Consider the following 15,451-nt stretch of genomic DNA (forward strand, 5'->3'; position numbering starts at 1 on the left):
CTGTATTCTGGTTCTTGCTTCTTCCAATGGCAGATCGAAACAGGGAAGAAACCATTCCTTGGCCAAAGCAAACCATAATAACAAAAAAGTATTATTTTGACTTCTGTACCAAGAATTTGGTAATCAAATTGGACTTTATCAATTGATTTAATTATAAACAAAGTTTGAATTCATAACCAAAATTAATTTGAAGTAGCTCATTTTACTAGGCCAATTTTTTTTTGGATAATTACATAAATTAAGCCCGTTATAGTTCCTGCTAAATTTAATAAATGCCATGGTTTTTCCACTGAAAAAATACCTCATTGGCAGAAAATATAATATAAATAAATTAGTGATCTTATTGGAATTTAACTCAAATGTATTTACTTATTAAAGATGTAGTGTCATAGTTAAATAAATATTTTAATTTCACTTGAAAATGAACTATTATGAGTTATGAAACCAAATATATATAAATTTATAAATCCATAAACATTTTATATTATCAAATACTATGATTTTGTGAATTTCATGTGCATAATTGCATATTCATTGAAATGCTTAATTACCCCTTTTTGTTGAAATGTCAATGAGAATTTTTCTTTTGGGTTGGAAGAAATCCTTAAGAATTTATACATGATACAACAAAGTAATTCCACATTTGTAATTATTTTCCCATTCACTTCACTTTTTTACTATTTTCATAATAAAAATCTTACTTAATGTTAAGGATTAATTTGTGATTTTTTTTGTTACGGATAAGCATATGCATCTTGTTCGAAATGTGAAATTATTTTTGAAAATAATGTATGCTTTTTTCATTTACGATAAAGGTATGTATCTTATTGAAAGCGTGAAATTATTATCAAAAATAATTTATGATTTTTCATTAACAATAAACTTATGTATCTAATTGGAAGTGTAAAATTAATATCGAAAATAATTTGTGATTTTTTCATTAATGATAAATGTATGTATCTTATAGAAAGTGTGAAATTAATGTCGAAAATAATTTATGATTTTTTCCATTAACGATAAATATATGTATCTTATTGGAAGTGTTTATGATTTTTTTTGTTAATGATGAAGGTATGTATCTTATTGGAAGTGTGAAATTAATGTTGAAAATATTTTATGATATTTTTCTTAATTATAATTTATTGGGGTTGAAGATAAATTTATTTTTTAATAAAAAAATTTACCACCCTAGTTACCTCAACTTTCCTATCTTCATAGGGGTTTAGACTTACCATAGTCGCTGCTTATATATTAACCCTCGGGGAAGTTGGGTCCCACAAGGATGGCGAAATCCGAACGGTTGAATCAACATTACGAAGGAAAGCACCTGAATCGTAGTATCTTTCACTCCGATCGACGCCAGACCGAACGCCTACGTGGCACATTCTAATTGGCCTAGAGACGCATCCTAAAGCAAACCGAACCGTACATAATCCTAGCTCTCCCGTGCACAATTGTGAGTCCACAATCGGCGAACCTTCTCTTTCTATCTATAAAACGAGGCAAAGTGTCGGCTTTTGATTTTCCCTTATTTTTCCTCTCTCTACAAATCGCAGGGCTTCTCTGAGCTCTCTCTCTCTCTAGAGCCCTGTCTCTGTATCTCTATCTTTATTGTTTATATGGCATCTCAAGCCAGCCTCCTCCTTCAGAAACAGCTCAAAGGTAGTTTTTTTTTGATCGATTTCAATTTTAATGATTCAAAATAAGAAATTTTTGGGGGTTTTGGTTCGATTCTGAACCGCGTTTTAATTGGTCGTTTTGCAGATCTTTGTAAGAACCCGGTTGATGGGTTCTCAGCCGGATTGGTTGATGAGACTAATATCTTTGAATGGAGTGTTACAATTATTGGACCACCTGATACTCTTTAGTAAGTGTTTTTGTTTTGGTAAAGTTTGTTTTTTATTGGAATTAATTGTTTCTTATGGATTCTTTGATGTGGTTTTTGTTTGATGACATTGGATCAGGAGTTTTGGTTGTGATTGATGCTTAATAGGACTTTGGGTTTTGAAATTGGATTGATTTTGCTGAATCATGATTGATGCCAGGGTTGATTGTAAGGTCTTCTATTGAATTCGAAAGGAATTTTGGGTTCTAAATTGGATTTGCTTGATTGATTTTTAGGTGATTGTGAGGAATAGTTGATTTGGAGTTTTACCTAGTCATGGTGTTGCCAATTGCTATTTGATTAGTTTTGTTGAATTGGTTGCATGAGAGAGCAAATTGTTTGTTTTCAGCCTTTATAAGGAATGACTTGGTTAGGAGTCGTTGAAAGCTCCTGTCATTGTAACTATACTTCATTAAGTTTCATCTTTAAAGCAGGGTTTTCTAGAATTGAGCATGATAAATTTTGGATTATGGCATGGTCTCTTCTTTGCTTCTATTTGGAGGTTTGTTGGTTCTGAGCAGCACAAATTGTTGTTCTTGTGCTTCTTGACAATGCTATTTGTTTGCTGCTAAGATAAGTTTCTTTGCTTTGTAGTTCTATGTTCATGTTACTTGTCTTACCTTCCCGTTGCTTGTTCTCAATTTTACTGTTATTGTTCTTGAGTAACCTTGGCATTGAATTGAGTTATATAGGGATTGTTTTCAGTGGTTGTGGCTAGGGCATATGTCTTGTAATCTCATGTTTTTTTGTTTCTGTTCTTTAACATTAATATTCAAATTTCAGTGAAGGGGGATTTTTCAATGCCATCATGAGCTTTCCACCTAATTATCCAAACAGCCCTCCAACAGTGAAATTTACATCAGAGATTTGGCATCCTAATGGTATACCTTTGTCTTTTCTGGTTCTTACGTGCCTTTATGTAATGCAAGAATTAATTTCATCTCTATTTGTACTGCAGTTTATCCAGATGGGCGTGTTTGCATATCAATTCTTCATCCTCCAGGTGATGATCCAAATGGCTATGAGCTTGCAAGTGAGCGGTGGATGCCAGTACATACAGTATGTTTATGAAGTGTCAATTAATTATGAATTGTCTTTTTGTTTTTGCCTGTTCAAGGGCTAATAACATTTGTAGTGCCGTAGATTTTAATTTTGCTCAAACTTTAACTATTTGATTGCAAGCAAGTAACTTCTTTTATCAGACAAAAAGGAAGACAGGGAAGAAGTATAACCTGGAAATCATAAGAGATTTACATATAATTAGAAACCGAAATTATATATGAATGTGTTTCTAGTGAATGAGTTATTTAGACTGAATTGAATATTGAGGGGGATGAACTTAACTGGTTTCAGATACAGGCTTAGTTTAGTTGATGTGGAGATTTAAGCTTTGTTTTCATTTGTTGGAAATTTGCAGTTACCCTGCTCCTCACTACTTTGCTTTTCTCCCTTTTTTTTCCTTGACACTGTGATAGTACATTAACAAATGTAGTACTCTTATTATGTGGCAGGTTGAAAGTATTGTTTTGAGTATCATATCAATGCTTTCCAGCCCTAACGACGAATCTCCGGCGAATGTTGAAGCTGCAGTAAGTGATTGTTGATTGTCTTGAATTATATATTCCTTTTTTTGGTGCAACTTTGGTCTTTGGTTTGTTGGTTCTTATAAGGGTGGTTCCCATTCTATCTTCAGGGTATTTGATCTCTGCATTTGCATGCAATGTTCCTTCTGAATGTTTGATGAAACTGCCATTGACATGTACTAACATGTTATCTACCCTTCTATTATGGGTAACAAATTTCTTTAAAAAGCTTCTTTTATTGTGCTTATATTAGCTATTATTAATTAAAATGACTATTCAGATTATATGGGGTTCTAATATGCACTTTTATTGTTACTCCGTATATTCCTAATGTATTTACTATTTTGGCGTCAATCATCTATACTCTCTGCATGTTTTCATCCCACCTTTCTTTGCCAAAGTCTCTGTACATATGGTGCACATCTAGTTTCATGTGCTGAGTCTGCTTCCATAGAAATGTGTTGTTATACTGGTTTTTCTCCGCTTTATCTGTAGCCAGACTCTAAAATTCCATCAAAAGGTACACATCCTTTACTTCCCTAGTTCTCTTTGTCAGAAATTCCCTAAAATGGAGCCTTATTATATTATCATTCCTTTGGCCTGGTGTTTTATCTCTTTTCTTGATGCAACCATTGGCATATGCTAAAGTTTTGTCATATATTTCATTTGTTAACTTTTTACTCTTGAACTTAAAGTTGCTGTTTTACATCTTATTTTGGTTGACAGACCAAAGAATCAAAACCGTGCTCTTTCATCCACGTTTCTTACGACCAATATTTTTGTGTAAATTGCAGAAGGAATGGAGAGAGAGGAGAGATGAATTCAAGAGGAAGGTCAGCCGCTGCGTCAGACGGTCACAAGAAATGTTGTGATTTGTTGCTGGCGCTTCTTCTCTACATATGTACCCAGGGAATGCCTTAATTTATTGTGTGGGGAGATGTGGTTGATACAACACCGCAGTGTTCTTGTAGAATGCCATCTGAAGTTCTCACACTTTACCCCTTTTTACTTGATTTTCCCTTCTTGTGGTGAAGTAATTGTAATAACTGTCAAAAACGTTTATGTATTCAAAAGCGTTTTGGTTTTTAGTGTTTGTTAGCAAGCGTTCTTGTTGAGTCCCTCTATCATAAGGTCTTTTTTCAGGTGACTCTTCTTTGGATGGACATTTGTCTTTTGTTAGATGCTTTGATTTTGATCTTTATTAGTAGGTTTTACAATCTACTTGTGGATCAAACTCCAAAACAATAGTATTTTATTGTCTGTTTTTTCAGCCCTTTTTCTCTTATTCTGCCCCTAAAATATCTCTGTTAGAGACAGAGGAAGAAAGGAAATGGTGTAGAGTGTCGGCTTTCTTGAATTAATTGAATGCTCAATCTCAGACGAATGAAGTGTTACCAAATTCTTTTAGCACTTCAACTGAATTGTGCCCTCCTATTTCTCTTTAGTTTGCGGTTAATAAAGAAGCATAAAAGTACTTTCCTTCAAAGGTATTAATCAATTTTTCCATTTTTTTTAGCAAACTAATTTTCAATCAATGAGCTCATAAATTAGTTTATTGAATAACAATGACCAGTGACAAGCCGAACAAAGCAACCTACTAAACAAGTGTGGAGGAGAATGAAAGAAAGTAGGACTAATTAGGAAACAAGAGTAGAAATCAAGTATAAAATTTAAATTAATTAGAATATTATTATGATTATATATATATCCTACTAATTTAAACTCACAAATATAATTCACATCCGCACTCATAACAACTTACCTTAATACATAAATTAAACATATAACAAAGGTTATAAACTTTTTAGTTCCAGTCAATCTTGTTTTGATGCGTGAACATAGCTCCCCATCCTGACGGTCAGGCCATCAATGTCACGCACGTACCCGACTTTCTGTCCCCAATTCTGCTTGTCCTCTGGCTGGCTCACGGGCACCGCTCCATTCTCCACCGCCCGCTGTTCTCCAACCATAACAACAATTGAAACCAGTCAACAAAAAATTTATGCTTGTAATATATACACATTCATCACATTTGTTCCTCATAACCAAATATTCGTCATAATCGTTCGTGGATCAATATGAAAATTCAGTTAAAATAAGAAACACCATTGTTGATTTGTTGTCTACAAACCTTGAATGCAGCATCAACGTCTGTGTAAACCAAACAGATTTCCACTGGGGGTCGCTCGCTATCAGATTTTGGGACTTGGACCGCACCGGTTAGGTCATCGGTCTCGTGTTGGTGTCTGGGAGTGAAGGCAATCGTGGTATGCCCACTCTCCAGCTCTCCCCATCTGCAATTAATTATCCCCAAAAAACCACCATTGGAAAACCAAATGAGCCAAGCCATGGGCACGTCCGAAAATCACATGCAAATATTTTGAATGATGTATACGTACGTACCTGTGAGACTCGTCCAAGCGACGAACGTCGTAACCAAAGGCTTTTGCGTAGAAATCTACTGATTTGGCTACGTCCTTAACATAAACAACCGTGTAGCCAAACGTTGGCTTAAGATTAGACGCCATGGTTTCTTCTTTTTGATCTAAAAAGAATGGTTAGTTTCTTGATCTCTACGAGATGCAAGGGAATACGACTAATTTTCCTTTTCGGCTTTCATGGACGCTTTATTTATGTTTCTATGGTTTGTTCTTTCTCGAGCTGATACGAGGTTTTCACACGTGGTCAGCCCTTTGGCTACACGTGGACTGCATGCAAGTCTAAGGTTGCTTCAAAACCAGGACCTGGCGATCATCACTTAGCACTTGTTCACCGGGTCTAACTCCAGTTCCATGGTTATAAAGCTAAGAGTGCAAAATCCTTTTTAATATATAAAAAATAAAGTATTCCGTAATAAAAGACAAAAAAAAAATGTAGTGTTAAACTTTTGGCGCGTGACAAGAATGGGCATATTTTTACCGCTGCAAACGTTTATCAACGGTTAGCATTTTAAATATACTGTTCGGTACGTGATTCGGCGACTTAAACATAACTACTGAACCGGTCTCTTTGGACTACCAAATCTGTACCTAGATAACTACCGTACACGTGTCACTTCATTCAGCTGTACATTGGTCTAATACTCATGTGCAGGACCCCACCTTTCACCGAATTACTTCCCCCCGTCTCCATTCTCATCTTTTCCTCGATCGCTATCGAAAGAACAGAACGTTCAAAACATTAAATAGTTTAATAAAACCTACTAACAAAATAAAAACACGACCGAAGAGTTTCCTGTTCGAATTTGCCGACAAGACCAGAAAAAGTCTGTTAAAAATTTTTATAAGCTCCAAATCTGCCAAAAAAATGAATCGATATTTTGGGGTAAGATTTCTTTCTTTCTTTCTTTTTTTTTTTAATTTTTAGCTCTGTGTAATTTCTAAGCTATTTGTTTGATAAATGCCTGATTTCAAATCCTATCTGTTTGCAGGTAGATTTGTTTTTATTATAAAATTCAGTGAGATTTGAAGAGCTAGAGCTTACTCGTTTAATTTCGGTACAGTTGATTGCTTTATTAATTGGGAATGGTGAAATTTTCATAGGTTTCTCAATTTTGGGTTATTTGTTATTTCCATGGAAGAGAAAAGAGGTTATAAAGGAAATTTAGGTGTTTCGAGTCCCAAAACATATCCTAAGAGTATTTGCAGGCAAATAACTGGAATAAGCAATGGTAGAGATCTTAAGGGTGCAGCAGGTCATGTAGCAATATTTTTACTCAAAGTTGCTGCATTGGAAACTGTTAGAAGGGTCTCGAAGGCTAAATGTCCCTTTTTATGGCGTGGTATCCAGGCTTTGCAAGTTGTATGCTATCCACCCGTTAATTGTATTCAGAAATTGGCTCCCTTTAAGGGTTTGGTTAAAGGAATGCAGGTTTGTTCTTAGCAACTTGGTCAAAATTGCATTTTTAGTTAATTGCTTGGCTGAGTGATTTGTGATAAAGGGTTTGTTTTAACAAATGATTTGACGATTGCTGTGTTTGTTTAATTGTTTCAGATGTTGTCGAGGCCATTATTGGTGCTTTCAATCGCGACAGCATTTTCAGATCAAGAAGAGTGTAAGGATGAAGCCCCGGATGGTACTAGTGCTTCTCCGGTGTATTCAGAATCACGTCCTGAGGAATACGCTGTGCAGTCTGACTTGGATACAAGGTACATTGAGCAGTTAAGTGTATGAGGTTGAGTGCTTGACATTTTATGTTGTTGTCTTGGTGTGTCTAACTTGGAATGGAAATGATATTTGCTCCTCTGCAATGAAAGATTGGAAATGGAGCTTGAGTAATCTTCCAAAGATGTCTATGCCTACTCTGATGTTAAGAGCTTTGATTGACTATGAATAAACTGAGGATGCGAGGTGAGGAATTGGGTTGGATTGACTTAGAAATGAGCTTCATGTGAGGAGACACTCTAGCTGGCACATACATAAATTATAAAAATTTCCCAAACATAAAGAATTAGTAACAATGCATTTTGCCATTGGTTGGTTCTGAACATCAGATTGATACCAGATCTATCCACATCAATTCTGATGAAATTTTTTGCTGACTGGACAATCTTTCTGGTTTGCATTTATTCTATGGGTATCAAATAGTATTGATTACTTATTAGGTTGAATATGATTTGCCCTGCTTCTTTCTTAGATATTCTAGGTCTGCATGTTTCAAGCAACTTGATTGTCAAGTGAATTAGCAAGTGGCAACTTTAAATGAACATATCTGTTACTCTTTCTATTGGGAACTTGAAACTGGCTTCTATAATGAGCTATGTTTACTAAACCAGTTCACAAATTCTGTGTAAACTGCAGGATCAGTAATGAAGCTTCCCAAAATCTAGAATGTGAAAGCTGGTTGGATCAACTCCACAAGGATCTGGAAAATCAAGGAATTAGTTTACCAGAGAGGTGATTTGATGATTTCCATTTGTGAATGCATATGTGACAATTTTTTTGTTAAAAGAGTTGCACCATTTTTACAATTTTTCCCATTTTAAATGATCTTACTGAAAAAATTGACCAATCAGTCTATTATCATTCATGCATTCAAGTTTGAACGCCCTATTTTTATTATGTTATAAATTTCTTTCATTACTAGAGTTAACAGGTCATCATCAAGTTGCTTGCCTCTCTGCGTTCATTCATTGATGCTTTAATAGATAAGTATACTCTATGGAGAGTCTCATAATTGATGATGAACCTTAGTGCTTCTTCATCTCTCACAAATGTCAGCTTTCTCTCTGGAAGTTTCAACTGTAAATTTTGAAGGGTGGCATCCGACTCTCATTTTTGGGATTTATTCATGCTTTTGTCATATGCATATTCATTTTTGAATTGCTTGGTGTTCTTTCTTGCAGCAGACCATGACATAGTAGTGTTTATGCAGAATCAATGACGAAGATCTCCGTAGATTTCATGCTGCTGCAAATGGTGACTTTTTAGTTTTGCTATCATCAATTAAAAAGACAATCAGATGGAGGGAGACATATAGAATTCTTTCTCAAGAAGAGCTTGAGACATGGGCGAACATGGTATTCTGGCATGGATATGATGTCATGCACAGACCTTGCCTCATAGTACGGCTTGGGCTAGCTTGCTCCAGCTTGCCATCTCATGACAGACCTCGTTTTGCTCAGGCAGTCAGTATGTCTTTTTCCCCTGTGGTAGTGCTGCTTAGCTTTTCATTTTGCTACCATTTGAAATTTAAATAATGAAGACTTCCTCGGCATTATGTTCAAATCTTAGTTCCTTTGTTTAATATGAATTGGAACTAGAGTTGCTGGGGAAAGTTTCTTTTAAAGTTTCTTTCATCCAAAATAGCCAGCTAGAGTTTTCAACGCAGACGTCAATGAAATCTTCTGATCATTATTGTCTTTGTCCTCTACCACTTTCAGCTTCCACCAAGATGGATGCTTTTCAAACCTTTCAAAGTGATTTCTTGCCTTTAGGTTTGCCAAATGACTTATTCATATAATATAAACAAAAATCATTTGACTTTTTTTTTCTTCTATCCAAAAGGATCTATTTTCCTGGACCAGTGATTTTATCTATGGAATTAAATTTTTTCTGTGGGCAAAGTATGCCAGAATCTAAAATCATTGTCTTTCACTGGTTATAAAAATTCAAACTGAGACGAAACTTATCTTTATCATCACTATGGGTTAATTCTTTAAGTCATTCATTAATGTTTCAGCTTCAGCTAATCCTTCGTTGTATGATCTTATTTGTTTAGTCACTTTTCTGTATGATGTTATGATAAAGACTTATGGTTGCTATTGCAGTATCTCAAGTAGAGCATGGAGTGATGCATTTAGTCAGTCCAGAAAAACCTGAAGTTACAGTTCTCGTAGACTGTGCAGGATTAACTCCTTTCAGAATTCCCATGCAAATAATGAGATCCTGTTCTTCCCTCTTGCAAGACCATTACCCCAACCGTCTTGGCTGCTTGTTTGTTATACGGCTTCCTCCAGTTGTTCGTGTTATTGCTCAGACTTTTATTCAGGTACTTTACCTCTCTGACTAAAATATGTATGTGTTATTTCTTAGCTTTTCAGTTTTTTTTTTTTCTCTTTCTGTGGCTTCAAATTTGATGAGGCTTTAGTTCTCTCCTTCTGTCTCTCTTGCGCGTAATCACAGATCTGTGGCTTTTCTCAGGTTCTGAAACCAGTTACTAGGAAAAAGTTAAAAATTGGAGGAGAAATGTATCGCAAGGTTCTCTTTGAGAATCTACAGACACTCCCATCATATCTTGGTGGAGATTGCAGGTGCACAAAATGTTTAACTATTGGTGTTCATGATGTGAAGCGTTCACACAGAGACCAGATCAACAAGATACAGGCAAGTGAAGATGTTAGCAACAGCGAGGATATACCCACAACCAGTATGATTTGTCAGGATGATATTCATGAGAGTGGGAGCTGTGACCAGGTATTGAGAACTGCCATAGTAGGCCTGCTCATGTTCTGGGTTCTTATAGCGTTAATTGCAGGATTATATGATCCTGAAAGCCATCCCTTTCAATCTCAATAAGAAAAAAGCGGTGCTTTTTATTGGGACTGTCAAGCTCTTTTCTTGTTCAATTCTGCTTATTTTGATAGTCTCTGAGTGTGTAAATTGGTCCCCATTGTGTTTAAATCCTTTCTGGCGAAAGTTTATGCTGTAGTAGTACAACCAAATTCTTTTAATAGTCGAGCTAAGTGTGCAGCTCTATATTGTTGTCCATATGCAGAAATTGTATCTAAGGTAATAAATTAATATCATATTCTGAACTCTCAATATCAATCCTCTCTGCCATAATATTGTTACTGAATTTTAAGGTCTCTTTGCTATAATATTTTGAAAATAGCAGAACCCAAGTAACGATGCTGACAAGACTCAAATAGTGATGAATTTTGCCCGGTTAAAATATATAAAGCATTAAAGCTGGTCCAACAGAATAGGATTAGACATGAAGCATGTCTTTGCAATGATATAGCTCATGTACAAACAGAGTTTTCATGGTGATGGCTGGTGGGTTACACTTCTTTTGGCTAAATGCCATCATTCTAACAATGATAGCAGCAGCAGCAGCAGCAGCAGTAGTATACAAACAAATATCTTTTGCTCTATTCCTAACTATTATTCGAAGTTGTTTTGCATTGGAATCTTGTTTAACAGATTTGCACAATAGAATTCGAGTACAATTAGCCGGGCGAATTTCTATATCATGTCCTTGGCAGCATGTAGCACAATGAACAGGATCAAATGTATTGCTAGAACCTTTGCCAACAAGATTCAACAGTTCAGATTAAATGTAGTAACATTGTACAGTTGATCTTTTTTTTTTCCCATTTTGCAGCACTTAGGAACTTTCTTTGTTGTGGCTCAGTGAATGCTGAGGAGGTTACTATGAAAAGACCTCCCAAAAAATTATTTGCTCCTTTTGGAAAAATGTCTCATTATATTGTTAGAGTAGTGCCAAACCATTCTGATAGAATTCTCTCATGTCTGCTATACATGCCAATTCCTAGCCCATTTTTAGTTCGTGAGATTAGACTTTTACCAATACCTGTTTTCAGAAACGTGGCTAACTGATGGAGCAAAAAAGGTAGTGGACAGGAAAATCTTCAGTTTTGGTGGCCGTTGAATTGGGACACAAGTAGACAACGCAATAAAGGCATTATGTATTGAAATTGAAAGGCTTTCAAATCGACTCGCAAGCCTTCTGTAGACATGACGAAAATGGCTGAATGAACAAATATTATTTCACCCAAAGGCGGTACACTTAATTGGTATCTGTTAAGCTTATGTTTTTTGATAAGTAATCTTGATCATCTTGTCCTGAATTAAAAGATAAGCTATAACTCGAAGTTAGAACTTTTATTTCAAATTTCTTCCCAACCTTATCAATTGAACTACATTCAAGTGGGCAAAGCCAACCTTTCTTAAAGGAAGAAAAAGAAGCGGCTTAAAAATTTTCCTGTCATTAACAATATGATTACTTTCCGCCGAGTTTGTTTTAACAATAAAAAAAAGGTTTATGGGGGAATGTTTCAACAGTTAATAATTAGAAATGGTACGCATCGTATAAACAAGTACCTCAGAGGCCTCCTGGTCAACTGGCCCGCCACCATGTCGCTAGCCACTGCTCCCCTTGAAATTGAAACTCAACTTTTTCTTCCTTTTTTAGTTTTGGCTTTCCTCTGCCAATTTGCAACTCTCTCTCGGCATCGTCGCTGTGGTGTTTTTTGCATGCGACGCCTCGTATATTTGACCTTTCGGATTGCTAATAGATAGGACAAGACAAACAACTGACGTGGGCAACAAAAAGAGGTTTTGATAGGTTATCATATTGATTCTTGCTACTTTCAAATCCTCGTTATATTTTTCCAGCCCATGTGTTAGCATCACCAATGTGAACTGTCGCATCCAATGCCCTTTTAGAAAGAAAGAAACACCAAACACTTTCCCATCTGTTTCCTTCCGTTCTTTTTCAGCTTCCATCGTCAGCTTTCCCTTGAGGATTTGTGGTAGTAGGATTGCAAGGTTATAATATATTTGTATCAACAACTAACATTTTAAAAGCATGTTGTAGAACTAAAACTATACACGCAACCCTGTCTTAGCATTTACTTTTTGTTAAATGCGTCTTGTGATTAGTATGGACTCTGCGAGTTTCTGGTTTATCATTCCGGATATACTTTTCTCTGGAAAGAGATTTAGATTTGGGGTATAAACAAATATATCTGATATAGTAAATCTGGTAAGGTAGTGGTAGTGGGTGACTGTCCAGGTAAATCATTAAGTAGATAACTGTTGGTGACTGGTGAGGATTGTGGGGAGCCAAGGAATTGTGACTGTTTCTAGTGTACTTCAATTTTTATGTAAAAAAGATAAAAAAAAATGTGCTGTTGCAGAAATGGTATTCTTGTTGGCAATTAACTTTATGGGCTTGGAATGGGTTAGTGGATGGTGTGGGACAATCTAACCAATCAAACAGTTTTCTAGCAATTGCCCCACCATTTTATAGTGCTGATGCCTCTTTGATGCAAAATGGTTTCTAGGCCTTGATGGAGACAGACCAGGCAAGTCTACCACAATCCTTCCCTCCATGTGTCTTTCTAATATTATTTACCTTTTTTTATCATTTTGGCATTGTCTTACGTCAAAGAGTTCCTCGATCCTTCTTGTTGGAAAAGAATCACCTGGAAGAAGTTACAGGTTTCAGGGCACTTGGGCTTTGGTCCCTTGCTACCATAACTTTTACCAGTAAACAAAGAAAACGAATCAGATCAGAATGCCCCTTTGAATGGAGAAAGAAAACTGGCGCAACTATGAAAAGGGCTGAACCTTGGGTGAATTCTTTTGCCCTATATCTATCTAGTACCTTTCTTCATTGCCAAGTTGTTGGCATTTTATACTAGTCAATTGAAGAACCAGATCATCATAATCAGTCAAAGAGAGAAAATAACAATAAACAGGCTCTAAAAAATATACTCTACCCAGTTCCCTGGCATTTTTCCTGCAGGAAAAATGGATTCTGTTACGGTTCATTACAGAGTGAATGACAGAAACTAAAAACCAATAACCAGGCCAGCCGCTATACTTCTTGAACAACACAGCCTGATCCTACTCAGATCATCATCTTCCTACATCTCCATCTTAATTTGTTCAAAGTCACCAATTGTTGAAAACCTTCCCTTCAATGACATCACTACTGGTGAGGATCGATATAGACCCTAAGTACAACCAGAAGAATTAGCACTAAAACTTCTCACAGAAAGTTTTCTAATGCAATGCAGTTAATTAAAACCAACATAACCCTTAATTTTCCTAAAAATATCTGAGTTTTTTTTTTTGCTTATTCAAATAAAATGTTATTAAGTTTTTATACGTAATCATGATCCTCGTACGCAAACTTACAAATATACATCAAAAATAAATTATAACAATCACTTAAAGCGAAGAAATTGCAAAACTTGATTCGAATCCACCTTATTCTGCTGTCATATAAAAAATATCTCAATCTGTTCATCTCAAATTTTGTAATAAATTATGTGTCATACGTAGATTATAACATGCTATTGTATCTTGAGAACTAACTTTTGATGACATCAGCCCTCACGAAAGAAAAGGGTCAGTGCTGCATGGGGAAGCGTGCGTGCGAGCGCAAGTGCGAGTAAGTGTCTTCCATTAAAACCCATGAGCACCAGCTGGTGAGCTGAACTACGTAAGCAAATTGAGGCAAATGAAATCAGAGCCAAGAACAAAAGTTATGGCCTTTTTAGATTTTTATTAAAATAAAGGGTAATTCCGTGAGAGGGAATTGAAATTGTAGTGCAAGGAAGAGCAGCTTTGCTTTAACTAACTTGCAGCACTAGTGCCAATTGATAAGGGGATTCAGCAAATGCCCCCACTTGACCCTTCCTTCTGCTCAAGGAACACCAAATTAGTAAAATCAGCGACTCGAAAATAAGGTCAGTGGAAATCTAGAGAAAACCCACTTTAACTTTATCATATAAGTAATCAATAACCTAATTGTTTATGTCCTTTACTATTTCCTAGAATGTTTTTATTTGTCATCTTTCTCATTTGGTAGGGGACTTTGGATTTTGGGGGTGACTTGGCTTGTCAGCTTTGGCTAAAAAGCTTTGTTAGCTATAATTGGAAATTTATAAGGTTTAATTTGCAATTAGCTAGCTAGTTAAACAATGGGATTTAATGGAGACAATGATGTTATCCGAAGTGCCCCCAGGCGTGTGGACAAGAAGAACTGAGACCTAAGAGAAGCAAAAGCTTTCCCTTTAGAGTCATGATTTTATGCATAAATGGGATGGTAATGATTATTTGATTATTCCCATGATGCTTACGGATGTTGTTTGGTGTCTTGGGAGTTTAGGGAATTTAATCCTTTGTTTAGCTTCTTTATCCCATGTGGATATATAGCAAAGATTTGCTCGAATCAAATCAAACTGCTTTTAATTTATTTAGAGTGAGTAAAATCAAATCAGATCAATTATTTATCCAAACTAAATATGATTTGAGTAAAATGATTCGGTTTAATTGATCTACTAGATCAATTGGTTTATAATATTTGATCCAATTAGTTTTTTGATGGTTCTTGGTTTTAAAATTTTTAGACCAATCTACTCAAAAGGTCAAATTAATTTTTTACATATATTAATATATAATATTTTTTATATATATTAAGAAGAATTAATAGTAAACTTAATTAATAATGAATTAATAGTAAACTTAATTAATAATATACTTAAAATATATTTGGTTTTTTTTTTATAATTGGAAGAGGGGGGATTCGAACCCTGCTTTTCAAGCAGAGGGATTATGCACCAAGCAATGAGCAAAATGCTCGGATGCTTAAAATAAAATTATATATATGTATATATAATATATTAGTTTATTATATATACGTATACAAATCATAATCATAGTAATTTAATATTAGTTTTATTTATTTATAAATCTATATTAATATGAAATTACAAGTTATATATTT

At 35.3% G+C, this 15,451-nt stretch overlaps 3 protein-coding genes across 6 annotated transcripts; 2 read left to right on the plus strand and 1 right to left on the minus strand.

Moving 5' to 3' along the window:
- On the plus strand, positions 1,471 to 4,738 carry LOC18590723 (ubiquitin-conjugating enzyme E2 7). Its single transcript, XM_007016409.2, has 6 exons — positions 1,471 to 1,662; positions 1,765 to 1,867; positions 2,669 to 2,766; positions 2,844 to 2,944; positions 3,397 to 3,474; positions 4,263 to 4,738. The coding sequence occupies exons 1-6, from the start codon at positions 1,620 to 1,622 to the stop codon at positions 4,338 to 4,340; spliced, it is 501 nt and encodes a 166-aa protein (XP_007016471.1). The 5' UTR covers positions 1,471 to 1,619; the 3' UTR covers positions 4,341 to 4,738.
- LOC18590724 lies at positions 5,121 to 6,262 on the minus strand. The gene is made up of 3 exons (XM_007016410.2): positions 5,872 to 6,262; positions 5,600 to 5,762; positions 5,121 to 5,423 (listed from the first exon to the last, which is right to left on the minus strand). The coding sequence occupies exons 1-3, from the start codon at positions 5,994 to 5,996 to the stop codon at positions 5,283 to 5,285; spliced, it is 429 nt and encodes a 142-aa protein (XP_007016472.1). The 5' UTR covers positions 5,997 to 6,262; the 3' UTR covers positions 5,121 to 5,282.
- LOC18590725 (SEC14-like protein 5) lies at positions 6,615 to 10,749 on the plus strand. Of its 4 annotated transcripts, none has more exons than XM_018128452.1 (7): positions 6,615 to 6,792; positions 6,899 to 7,338; positions 7,462 to 7,628; positions 8,269 to 8,364; positions 8,843 to 9,099; positions 9,738 to 9,958; positions 10,093 to 10,737. In XM_018128452.1, exons 2-7 carry the CDS (start codon positions 7,042 to 7,044, stop codon positions 10,483 to 10,485), a joined length of 1,431 nt encoding a protein of 476 aa, XP_017983941.1. In that variant the 5' UTR covers positions 6,615 to 6,792; positions 6,899 to 7,041; the 3' UTR covers positions 10,486 to 10,737. The 4 variants fall into 4 exon arrangements, with proteins under 4 accessions (XP_017983941.1, XP_007016474.2, XP_017983942.1 ...); XM_007016412.2 differs by having other exon boundaries at positions 6,616 to 6,792; positions 7,462 to 7,616; XM_018128453.1 differs by having other exon boundaries at positions 6,617 to 6,792; positions 10,111 to 10,749.

This window comes from Theobroma cacao, chromosome 9 (genome assembly GCF_000208745.1).
Source record: "Theobroma cacao cultivar B97-61/B2 chromosome 9, Criollo_cocoa_genome_V2, whole genome shotgun sequence".
Lineage (NCBI taxonomy): Eukaryota > Viridiplantae > Streptophyta > Magnoliopsida > Malvales > Malvaceae > Theobroma > Theobroma cacao.

Bases quoted from the DNA above. Each gene is read 5' to 3' on its own strand.
- LOC18590723 (XM_007016409.2), top strand. From the start codon at position 1,620: ATGGCATCTCAAGCCAGCCTCCTCCTTCAGAAACAGCTCAAAG. The intron at 1,868-2,668 runs GTAAGTGTTTTT...TTCAAATTTCAG, and splicing joins GGACCACCTGATACTCTTTA to TGAAGGGGGATTTTTCAATG. The intron at 2,945-3,396 runs GTATGTTTATGA...ATTATGTGGCAG, and splicing joins GGTGGATGCCAGTACATACA to GTTGAAAGTATTGTTTTGAG.
- LOC18590724 (XM_007016410.2), bottom strand. From the start codon at position 5,996: ATGGCGTCTAATCTTAAGCCAACGTTTGGCTACACGGTTGTTTATGTT. The intron at 5,763-5,871 runs GTACGTACGTAT...AATTAATTGCAG, and splicing joins CGCTTGGACGAGTCTCACAG to ATGGGGAGAGCTGGAGAGTG. The intron at 5,424-5,599 runs GTTTGTAGACAA...GTTGGAGAACAG, and splicing joins ACGTTGATGCTGCATTCAAG to CGGGCGGTGGAGAATGGAGC.
- LOC18590725 (XM_018128452.1), top strand. From the start codon at position 7,042: ATGGAAGAGAAAAGAGGTTATAAAGGAAATTTAGGTGTTTCGAGTCCC. The intron at 9,100-9,737 runs GTATGTCTTTTT...TTGCTATTGCAG, and splicing joins TCGTTTTGCTCAGGCAGTCA to TATCTCAAGTAGAGCATGGA. The intron at 9,959-10,092 runs GTACTTTACCTC...GCGTAATCACAG, and splicing joins TTGCTCAGACTTTTATTCAG to ATCTGTGGCTTTTCTCAGGT.